This window comes from Glossina fuscipes, unplaced genomic scaffold (genome assembly GCF_014805625.2).
Source record: "Glossina fuscipes isolate IAEA_lab_2018 unplaced genomic scaffold, Yale_Gfus_2 60, whole genome shotgun sequence".
NCBI lineage: Eukaryota > Metazoa > Arthropoda > Insecta > Diptera > Glossinidae > Glossina > Glossina fuscipes.
This window is the reverse complement of record NW_023998432.1, coordinates 4,671,398-4,683,078: the sequence shown is the minus strand read 5'-3', so window position 1 is coordinate 4,683,078 and position 11,681 is coordinate 4,671,398. Positions and strand designations below refer to the sequence as shown.

Below are 11,681 nucleotides of genomic sequence, written 5' to 3'. Positions count from 1 at the left end.
GAAATCCTACGGTGTAAGCTTTTTTAATGTTTTTCAAATCTAATGTGTACTTAATAGATAAATGTATGCTTAATAATTGCCGTGTATATTATTGTCGTATTATCATTTTTTCTATCCCAAAAAAAGGAATGACAAAAACATGTTTTTCTCAGTAAGCCGTAAATGTAGTAAATGCAACTTTTAACGCCCGCTTCATGAAAAATGTTTTATAAATTGGTCGCATAAAAGTACCATTTCTAAGAATGGCGCATAATTCATTAATTGTAATAATGATAATACATGTTTTTATTTCATTTTGCTAATTACAATTTTTGTGGGGCTCTTTTTTCGCTTGAATTATAAAACAAATGCATCAAAGAACCTCTTATAAGCGAAATGGATTGACTTAACAGGGTACAATAGAAATTTTTGTGCGGTTCAGATCATTACATTGAAACAAATTTACAGATAATAGGATGTGGTTCTCTGCACACCCCACTAAAATCTCATCTATCATTACGTGCTTATGTACCTTTAAAAATTGTACGATAGCTTGCCACTATTAAATTTTACATGAGATACTTTATCTGAGGGTGAATAATCCGTCCCTAACAGACCGTTGCGCGGTGCCACTGTTATCGGACCATCGCTCATACCATTGGCTGAACTCTTATATGGTGATTGGGTAGAATGATGATGAGGTGATATATAGCTGGCGTATTGCTCGGGCGAATAATAACGACTAGAGTTAATCGGCAGATTCGGTGGAGAAGTTGACACAGGATCTGGATGACTGCGATAGAGTTGGCGTAGCAGTTGCTGTTGTTGTTGATTATACAGTTGTTGTTGCTGTTGATAAACGTAGTAGGCGGCATTCAGTTGGTCCGCATACGTTGCCAACGATGGAGGTTGAGACGATTGTTGTGGCGGTTGAGTTTGACTTGGGACACCTCGCAATTGATGCAGACTTTGAGAATATTGTGGTACAGACGGCGGCTGCGGTGGGTTGGAATAGTGCAGAGCTTGATAAGTGCCGGATGCAGTGGCATAATTCGTTGGCTGTAGTGGTTGCTGCACAGGGGGAGCAAATGTGTACGGTGCCTGAGTGCCGGATGGTGATTCTTGATATTGGATGCTTCCCGAGCCCACAGGCGTATACTTGAAAAAGAAAAAAAAGTTTATCGAGGTTTCCGACATCTTAATTTTTCTTTTCAAAATTCTTATAATTGATGAAACGCACCACGGCGTAACAATACTTGGGAATTGCACTGCTAATTGCTGCAGGTGTGGATGCCATTTTCGTATTATACATTTTACAACAAAATTCACTAAAAATTTTTTACAAACGATTTTCTAAACGTTTTTGTCGCAGAATATTTTTACAAATTCCTTGTCCAATGTTTGTTCATTGTGTGTCACTTATGAATAATATAAAATTTTTGAACGATTCAATCGGTGTAAACTTTGTTTTGTCTTTTTTTAAATATAAATACAAAAGTAGATTACGGCAAAGTATAACGTTAAACCTACCCTTACGTAGTGTTCTCTGTACGGATGATTTTTAAGACTAGGATGTATTTTGAGCATAGAATGAGATCTAAGGAGATGACGATACTATAAGTAAGTAAACTTGTTTTTATAAAACGATTAATTGTGCAATATATGCATGCTTCTCTTCCCAAATGAGTCGTGAAATACTTGTGATCATTAAAATCAATATTTATTAACTGTTTCTCTACATACAAGTACACATTAAACGTTCATTAAAACTGTAAAAAAATTTGAAGGATGGCTGATTGCCACCGCTCAATCTGAGACAAATGCTTCTCTTATAGCTTTTGCCATTTCACCGACTTTATCCACAAAACTATTCCACGAATTTTTTACTTTTTCGGCATATTGATTGGCTATTTCAGATATATCTTTCTCGGCTTGTTTCGCATTTGCATTTAAATCCTCAATCTCGGTTTGACGTTTACGACGGTGACGTCTTACTTCTTCCACGTTTGTGCCATCTGTTACGTCTTCAGCACCACTACGAATTAAATATTTCTTTTTAGTTCTACGCGAAATTTTTTTGCTTCCAGAATTGTTGATTTTTCGACGACGTCTCTCTACAACATCGGTAAAATCTGTGCCCCCGGCACCACCGCCACCTATCGTGGTGTGGCAAGGAGAGCGTTTATTACGATATACATGCGAAATTTGCCGCGATATTTCACTGAACGTAAGATGTGATCGCTTGCGTCTACTGTATTCTTCTGAGCTATCTAATGCTGGCGAATGTATTGCTTGACCTATTCCCATCTCAGTTTTCGAATGCATTTTAGCAAATGGTAATTCCACATCATTTTCCCTACGTAACGCACCACCATTTGACATAATATCGATCATATTACCGGCCATATTCATGGCACCCAGACCAATGTTTTCCGTAAAATCCTGTACCGAATTTTATATATTTTGTAAAAATTTTAAAATACCTATAGAAAATGTATATATCAATTATATACCTGTGCTCGGCTATGAACATCAACAATCATTATAGTGAATGATAAAGCATTACAAAACCAATATTGCGTTTGTGGTCTCATACTTTGAACAGCGTTCACTGGAGTTGTCGTTTGAAGTCTGCCAATTAACTATTCCAACTGGACATAAGTTAATTGAATTTCACGTGAGGTTTATATTTATATTATAGTTTCAAGTTAATTTTAACGTATATTATTGTTTGTTGTGCACGCGCCATTATTTTATGAAAAGCAAACCTGTAGAGATTTTTAGGAAGTTGATTACATTTCATTGTTTTTCTTTCTTTTTTTTTTGCTTGAAAACTGTTGGAATATTTTTATTGAGAGACTTAATCGTAATGGTTTTTGACTATTTCCCTAATTGGGGTCGCGATTGTTCTCACGTACATGCAGAACAATATTAATTTGTCTTTAATATAGTAAGGTCTCTGGCTATTATGGAAGAAGAGAGAATGAGAAGTAATTTCTAGACAATTAACATAGCAAGACTGCACAGCTTAAACATAACAAACCAAGAAATATCAGATGTAAACGTTAAAAACATTCAATTTTAGTATCACTATAAAGCGAAACCGCACTTGTTTTAAACAATTTTACGCAATTGCTTTGACTAATTAGATATGTAATCAATATTAGGCCACGTGTTCTTTGACTTATGTGTACCTATGGAGGAAAATTATTGAAGCTGCCTTCACACTCCAACTTTCTCTGCTCAGATTTATACGCGTTAAGAACTTACAATTGCGTTGGACGATTAGTTATTTGCAGACTAACTTCAGTCAAAGAGTTTACCTGTGATCTTCATAGGTATATTTAATTGATTTTAGTCACTTAATCATTTTGCCGTTTGGTTTGTTTCGAATTTATATAAATATTTTAAATATACATTTTTTTTTAACACAATTAAAGGGGCACTATAGTAGGCTGCAATCCACCATAAAATACACTGCAGCATCAGCGAAAAAGCAAAATGTTAATTGGTTAAAAGGTTTAAACAATATAACAAATGTAATTCAGAATACACTTAAGTTAAACGTAGTTGAAAAAGAATTTCCATTTGGCAAAATGTTGTAAATGCAAAGCACACGAAATCTGAATAAATCTGTAACAATGTCCAGTACGCGGGTCTTATTGTAGGCAAGCACAACCAAGTCATGTACTGATGGATCATTAATAGAATATACGTGGACGTTTTTACCGTCTTACTTGCTATGCTTTATAAGTTACGCGTAAATAACCAAATTCTTTTACTCATATTTAATTATAGACATGGCCTTTGACCGATTTAGCTCATTTTGAAAACCTGCGGGCAAGAAATTGCAATAATCTTCTCAAATTTGTAGCTAATGTCTTAATTTTTGTGATGAGCGTTTTGGTTACAGTAGATATTGCACGGACGAACAGAAGAACGGGCGGACGTATCTAGATCGGTTCAGAATTTGATGTTGCTTAAAAATAAATGTGCTTTATGAGATCGTTGAATATTGTCTTCTAAGTGCTGTAAACGTGCTAAAGCAATGAATATATCTCCATCTTTCTGTGGTGGGTATAAAAACATGGCATAAACGCACGCAAAATTGTTTACAGTTTTATTTATGCTATCATTAGTTTTAATAATCATGGAAAACATTTCCGCTTTACTAGCGACTAGAAAAAAACAGGAGAGCTAATTAAATGAAAGCGGTGCACCTTATCATCTGAACCGTGCATGTGAAAACTAACCACGTGAACTAATTTATTTGCAGCGTGCATACGGGATATATTAGGAAGCTGTGTTAATTTTGATAAGCGACTTCTGCAGGTAAAAATAGTACAGAAATGGTAATTACCAGCGTACATAACGGTTCAATTCGATAGTTTCCATGTTCTTCCACATATATTAATCAATTTTCTTTCAATATTATTCATTTATTCAGCGTGTGCCGACGCTCAAAATTCTTCCTCTTCCAAATTCAAATCGGTTCTTTTTTTTTTATCTGAAGAAATCTGTTGCCGAAGCCCACCAAACACCTTCAGAAGCTTACGGTGATGCTGCTTCATTCTATGCCAAAATGTCGGTTTTGGTTCCGACCATTTGAAAGTGGTGACTTGAATTGACTGAAAATGCCATTTTTTGGGTACTTGTTGCAAAAGTTGCCCAGGATACACTAATGCAGTTCGAATGGAAAATTCTGGCGAATCCAGCGTGCTCATCAGACATGACAGCTCTTGATTACTACTTGTTCAGATCGGTGAAGCATGGCTTGGCTGGCACATGGGTCCGCAAAGTTGACCGTTGCCGACCCAAGATAAGTTCTTTCGACATGATATCATTATATTGCCAAAAATATTGTAAAATGTAGTAGAAAATGGTACACACTATTTTGATTATTATGTATTGTACTATAATTTTCCATAATAGATGACATTTCCAAGTGAAAAAATGACTAAAATTAAGGCAACCTTCTGATTACACAATTTTCAATTCATTTTGGCTGTGTCTTCTCGTCGGCCTGTTAACTTCAAATCTTAGCTCACATGTTTCTGGTTAGCTTTCACGAATGAACGTTATATACACGTTATATACTTAAGTTTCCCATGAACGCACAATTGTTTTAAAAAACTATAAAATGCCTTAAAAAGTCGATAACTGTGATACATTTTAAAAATCGCCTATAATTTCAAATATGATTTAAATGTTTATAGAACGATTTAAAAATTTGGAGTGAAAGTAATTTCAAACAGCTATAAATAACAAAAGGGTGTAAGTATCCAAAATTCGACTCAATGCGGCTATAATTCTTAATCTGCCATTTCCCTATCTATTTCAACATTTAGTTTTGCTTTTCTGTCCAATTAGAACTGAATAGCAATTGCGGATAATTAGTGGAAGTACAGGTCAACAATTATAAAAATTATTTCACGGTTAAAATATAACGCTAAACATTCAGAAGACGGCAAAGGAAAAGATATTGTGATTATAATAAAATAAATTAAAAAATAAATAAAAAGATAAAAATAAAAAATAAAATTTAAAAGAAAATGTTGAAATTACTTTATCTGTTAGTGTCATTTATTTTTCTAAAACATATAATTTTGTTGCAGTATAAAGCTAATGCGCTAACTTCGTCAAAGGTAATCAGTAATAACTTAATTTTGTTTTTTATACTGTATTTGACATTATGTAAAATAGGATACCGTATTATTTAAACGTGTTATACGTGATACTTCCTCCGAATTTGCCAACGTTTATAATGACGAAAATGGTGACGTAATACCCGGTAACGATGGTTCTGAATATAAATCATTTGGTGATCATATAAGCGAAAGAGCTCAACAAGTTGCTGAAAGTTTTCAGAGTATGTGGCATTCAATAACGGACTCTGTGAAGCATGCTATGGATGCGTTACGTGGTTTCTTTAGCGATGATTCTTACGAAATGTATACATATGACAATTATGATGAGCAGCAACGTTTGCAAATCGTCGAAACTTATAATAGGAAAGTTGAAGATAATGAAATTGAAATGTAAATACTTTTTTTGGCATAGCTTTTATCGTTAACATCTTTTAATTTTATGGCAAACCTTAGTTTGGCTTCATATTTGGGAAAATCTTTATATCGATAAAATTTTAGATAATATAAGAAAGACAATAAATATAAAATATTTCATAAATTCCACTCTTCGCTTATTAAGTAACAATAAATTATAGAGAAATAGCTGAGAAAGTCATATTCGCGCATTGGCAGGTCAACTGATTAATGGTGCTATATTGGTCCTCTAGCCGCTTTTAAGAAATATTTGTGCTGTATTTTAAATAAAAAATTTTTCTAGGGTAAAAGTTACATCTTTTTATCTTCTGTGAGCTTGTTTATATCTGGATCGCGGTAATTGTTTCGTTGCGGCCCTAGATGGCCTTCATAAACACGTGTACAGTGCTTTAAACCAATATCTGTTATTAGCTTTGATTTGTACTCATTGCGGGGGTAATTATAGACAGAACATGGTGCTTTTCAAACCTGATATGCGTCTATTAAATCAGCATTTCGTGCCGATAAAAAACATATATATGTACATATTCTATGGGATCTGTACGGTGTATCGGTGGTGTTAGAAGATGAAGATTCTATATATTTTGTAATGGTATATAGAGATGGTCAAAAGACCGAGTGCTTGAAATAATTGTTACAAATTATTTGAAGCAGTTATATTCGTCTTAGAAAGAATGTTGGTTGTCTATAAAGTTATATTCATCCTAGAAGTAGACATACGCACTCAGCACCACGATCCTCACAAAGTTCTTTTGTTTTATTTTTGTAAGTTTTGAGCACGTACGTTAGCTAATAATACTCATATTTAAACTACGCTATTCGTTTACTCAGCTTAGAGCGTCATATTCGGTAGATTCCAAACGATCGGAGCAAGAGATCTAGCTATATATATCTCAGAATCTAACGATGATAAATATTTTATAAGACTTCATATGGGTTCTTTAAAATTTTTACACATTTGAAGCTAATATTTTTGTCTAATATGAATGTTAAATGAGCAAAGTAATTAGACTTTAAAGAAACCATCGATGCAGTGCTGTCACGAAATCGAGCCAGATTATTCTACTTGGAGTATTAATAAAATGAGAAGAGATATATTCCTTTATTATGATCGTCGACGTGCACCATATGGCAAATGCAGCGAACGTTGTGTTTCACTGATTAAAAAATTGCAAAGTAACTTCTGCCGCGTACTTCGAAAAAAAGTAAAAGAGTACTGATGTGAACAATCTCGCAATTTACATGTTCAGAAAATATGCATGTTACCAGGCTTTTCGGTGATATAGCATCCGAGCCGCTACGTCATTGTTTTTCATTTTAGGAAACAAGACAATAGGGCTCCTTAATTCATATTCGGTAAGGTTAGCTTCTCTGTCAAATTATTGTCATGATCCAACTTTCGGCAAAAAAAATTAAAAAAACCATCGTTTCATCAAAATATCTCCATAATTGCAAAATTATGAAATCAATTTTTTGGAGACTATTCCAGATAAGGGTTCGCAGTAATAGTTAGCTCTTTCGCAAAAGAGGTTTGATACGAAAATTGACCACTGTGAATTTGCATCACGTAGATAAATTTTTTAGACCCAACTATGCAAAATATTTCTCATATTAAGCAATACCTTATATGGCAACAACAGTTCGGAGTTCTTTTTTGGCGCAAACATAATAAAATTTTTAAGAAGACAAGGTTGCTGAATTTGAAGCACATCAGTTGAGGTGGAGTGTTATTTGTTTTTGCATAATCAAGGAATGCATTAAAGCGATATGAAAATATAATTTTTTATGGCAAATACAGCACCCCGCAAGTTACAATGAAGTTCCATTTACTATCTACTACTGCTTTGGGTCACGAAAAATTTTTAATCTAGCTATTATATATACAATTATACAGTTTATGATTATTGCTACGAATATTTCATTTCATTATATTAAACGGAAAGATTAGCACGAAAAGAAGTGGAACAAGCAATCTCTTCTGAATTTTCATCATTATTAGATACATCTTCTGATTCTTCATCCAAATCAAGTGAATATAAATATATATAAGTATAAATTACCTGTTGTGTACGCTGTTGTGATTCTTGCTCTATAGGCGACTGTGGCTGCTGCTGCTCTTTGTCTAATTGTTTTTGTTGATGAGCCTGCTGTAAATTAGCTGTTTGTCCTCCGCCATAGTAACGTGTAACACTTTGTTGCAAATTCGGCGTTTTTAGTAGAAATGAATTTGCATTCGCATCTGCATGAAAACTCAATTGAGCCAAGTTCAATTTACCACAACATAGCAATATTAAAATTAGAAATTTTGTATACATGTCTTTTTGTATAGATTTATTTAAAATTTCGATTTAATAATCGTCGTTGCTTTTATCAAAATTTGTTCACCCGCTTATGATCAATATATTTTGTCAACTGTTTATCATAGTTTTTTAGTTTTTTATTTTATATGTAATTCAATGTTTGGTCTTTTACGTAATTGCCTTTGTTTCTGTTAAGTTAATACTCAAATTGCACTCATACACTGTTTGTGAAAAATAAAAGACTAAAGAAATCATTAGGTAAATGTATTAAAATTTAAATACAATTTGCATATGCAGAACTCTTATTAGTTCGTATGTGTTGAATTTCATACACTCTCTATATATAAGCGCAATAATTGTTCATTCCTCTCACAGAGCGACCATTTTCACTAGACTGTTTAGTATGCTGACAATGTTTTAAAGTGTTTGTGTTAAATATTTGTGTCAAGGGTGACTATCTGATGCTTCATGTTACCATAATGATTTCATTTTTATGCACCCACCTCTGAAGAATGATGGCATACAAATATATAAGACATATTATAAAATATTCCCTTTAACCTTTCGATTCTGAAAAGACGTAGCCCCGTCCATCTTGTCATTCATCTATATATTCATCTATCGCTTGTTGTTAAGCTTTCAAATAATAACAAGAAAGCATAAATAATTTAATTGACGGGAGAACTTCCATAAACTTTGAATTTATAAAATAATTTCCGATGTTGGCAATTAACAAAAATTCGCTGACAATGAATAAAAGGGAGAGGTCCGACATCTAAAATAATTAACGAGAACATCAGAATAAAATCTGATATGATGTTTGCGACACACTTCGGTATCTTTATAAGCAAAGGGTAAACGCCAGCTGCGAAAGTTGAACCGCGACATTTAAGGGAAGAATTCGAACCAGGAATTAAGTATTTAAAAAAACGAATAAGTCAGTAAGAAAAGCAAGAACGGATTTATTAAAATAAAACAAGTAAAAACAATATAATGGGTTATAGCCCTCGGGACCCCACAGTCATTCATACAATGCCTTATTTTGAAACGAACTTTTAAAATAAAGGTTAAATGAGTAGTGATCAAAAAATCGTCTGAATCGAACCATTTTCAATAGTGTCCGTCCTTGGAACAATACAAATGCATGTACTACATTTCATCAAAATAGCACAAAAATCACGACCTGTATGTTGAACACCAGAAAACAAGACGAACAGACAACCTCTAGAATCACTTTTTGAATCATGCAGTGTAATGGAATGTGGGTGCATCTCAACCACTTTTGAGTATTGCATACATCCACTCAAACTTAATACATGCTTGCACCAAAAGTAGTGTAGAGTATGATAAGTGAATAAATAAAATGATAAACACTAAATTGTTGCAAATTATTCATAAAATTGCGTTGCTATAATTTTGTAATTAAAATCTACGTTATTAAAAATGAAATTAACAATCCCATTGTGCTGATCTTATTAAAACGCGTTAGGAATAACACTCAGGAAAGGTATTTTTACATGACGATATCTTATGTTTTCAATTCATATTTGCATGAGACTCACCAGCATTTGACAGATAATTATACGGATTACAAACCGATTCTGATTTGCGACATCTAAAATGAAATTTTATGATGATGTTTAGACTAAGGTTGTCGATTCCGATATTTGCATATTTTGTTCACAACCTTTATCCATTGTGTGCGAATCACGCTTACATTTAGGTTGAATCTATCAACATAAAATAGAAGGCACAGGGAAGATTTTGATATCAATTTTTTCAACCGCGAAACTTTGCGTGGCTAAAAAACCGCACATACCTCTTAGTTCTTTTAATGAGACGTTAAAAATTGCGAATTATTCTGATGAAACATATTCAATCTAAAGAGAAAATGAATCTGGATTCCGCAAAGAAGCTTTATTTCAAGGCCATATAAAGTTTTATCGCTAAAACGAAGCAAAAACGCCGCCATAGTGCTTGGATTGCGTCTTTCAATATCTAATTTGGTTGTTTGTCCTGAAATTTGATAGCTTTTTACGAACAAATTTAAAATACAGAGAGCCAAAATAAAAATGAGATGCTTCGGTATTTGCGTCCCTTCCTATTTATACAACATTTACACCCGCATTGCCGAGCTTGCCACTTTTTCCAATATTGTTTTTTTTTTTATTTACAGCCATGCATAATTTCAATGTGTACCATATGCATGTTTGACCAGCGTAAGATTCTGCAATGAAACGGTTTAAAATCATGGCTGTTCAACGCTTGTCTAATACGAATTTCTTGAAATCTCTACGAAAAATCGTAGAAATCCTTCAAAATCTCCCCGTTATCCAATAGTAAGTACGGGTAAATAAACCCATTACGGCGGAGTTATTGTACCCTATGTTAGTCTTGGTGCAAGGTATATTAAGTTTGTGGGGACTGTTGCAACACCCAAAGGAACTTGCAATATATCCAGTGTTTATTATACAGATCGAAATGGAATCGTCTTTTGAATTGATCGAACCTTGTCTGTCTGTCTGTCCAACTGGTGTTTCGGATTTGGCATACTGACGAGTTTCGGACCAAGCACGAAAAATGGACTTCTTTTTCGACCACTCACCATATAGTCTTACATTGATAAGGCGTTATAAGAAAACAAATTGTAATTTTTTCCCGACAGAAATCCCTTAGTTATAGTATACCGGCTTTTTAAATTGGTGTGAAAGCATCGAATCAGATGGGGCAATTTTTTTACCTCTTTCCATGCAGTTCTTCGCACGAAAACTGAATTTTTATGTGGTCAGAAAGCCCAATTTTCAACACTTCTAGATGAAAGCTTGTAATAGTAATTTGCCATAAAAACTAACCTTAGCGAATTTGGCCCAAGTAACTTTAATTTTTGGATCCTAACTCAAAGGAAAAGTCTAAGGAAAAATAACTCTTTATGTGCTAAAAATGTGTAATTTTTAATGTTTTATGACAAAAATTTGCCCTTAGTAAATCAATTGTAGGAAATTTGGATTACATAGATCTATTTTTTAGATCGCATCATATAGAGAGACTCTCTTTAAAACAAACCGCACTATGGTGACAAAGCCTATTTTGGGGTTAGTTATGACGGAAACAACTGGGAGATAATAATATCTTGGATAAGTAAATTAAATTTTGCAAATTTATGTATGGATAAACACCATTCAATTCAAACCGTAAACGAATCGCCAATGCCAACCTATAATGCTCTCCATTTACGGTAACTATCATTTTTTTATTTTATTTATTTTATTTTATTTATTCCACTTATACTAGAAGCTCAACTAAACAAATAACAGTCGAGTTCAATTGGCTCTTAATGCAA

The 11,681-nt window shown here is 33.5% G+C and overlaps 2 protein-coding genes across 2 annotated transcripts; both read right to left on the bottom strand.

Annotated features, from left to right (window-relative positions):
- Window positions 1-6: 6 nt before the first annotated feature.
- Window positions 7-8,459, bottom strand: LOC119637636 (putative uncharacterized protein DDB_G0294196). The gene is made up of 2 exons (XM_038033815.1): window positions 8,102-8,459; window positions 7-1,137 (listed from the first exon to the last, which is right to left on the bottom strand). Exons 1-2 carry the CDS (start codon window positions 8,354-8,356, stop codon window positions 514-516), a joined length of 879 nt encoding a protein of 292 aa, XP_037889743.1. The 5' UTR covers window positions 8,357-8,459; the 3' UTR covers window positions 7-513.
- Window positions 1,176-4,769, bottom strand: LOC119637637. The gene is made up of 2 exons (XM_038033816.1): window positions 2,493-4,769; window positions 1,176-2,421 (listed from the first exon to the last, which is right to left on the bottom strand). The coding sequence occupies exons 1-2, from the start codon at window positions 2,571-2,573 to the stop codon at window positions 1,786-1,788; spliced, it is 717 nt and encodes a 238-aa protein (XP_037889744.1). The 5' UTR covers window positions 2,574-4,769; the 3' UTR covers window positions 1,176-1,785.
- Window positions 8,460-11,681: the final 3,222 nt, after the last annotated feature.

Bases quoted from the DNA above. Each gene is read 5' to 3' on its own strand.
- LOC119637637 (XM_038033816.1), bottom strand. From the start codon at position 2,573: ATGAGACCACAAACGCAATATTGGTTTTGTAATGCTTTATCATTCACT. The intron at 2,422-2,492 runs GTATATAATTGA...AATTCGGTACAG, and splicing joins ATGTTCATAGCCGAGCACAG to GATTTTACGGAAAACATTGG.
- LOC119637636 (XM_038033815.1), bottom strand. From the start codon at position 8,356: ATGTATACAAAATTTCTAATTTTAATATTGCTATGTTGTGGTAAATTG. The intron at 1,138-8,101 runs GTAATTTATACT...TTCTTTTTCAAG, and splicing joins CACAACAGCGTACACAACAG to TATACGCCTGTGGGCTCGGG.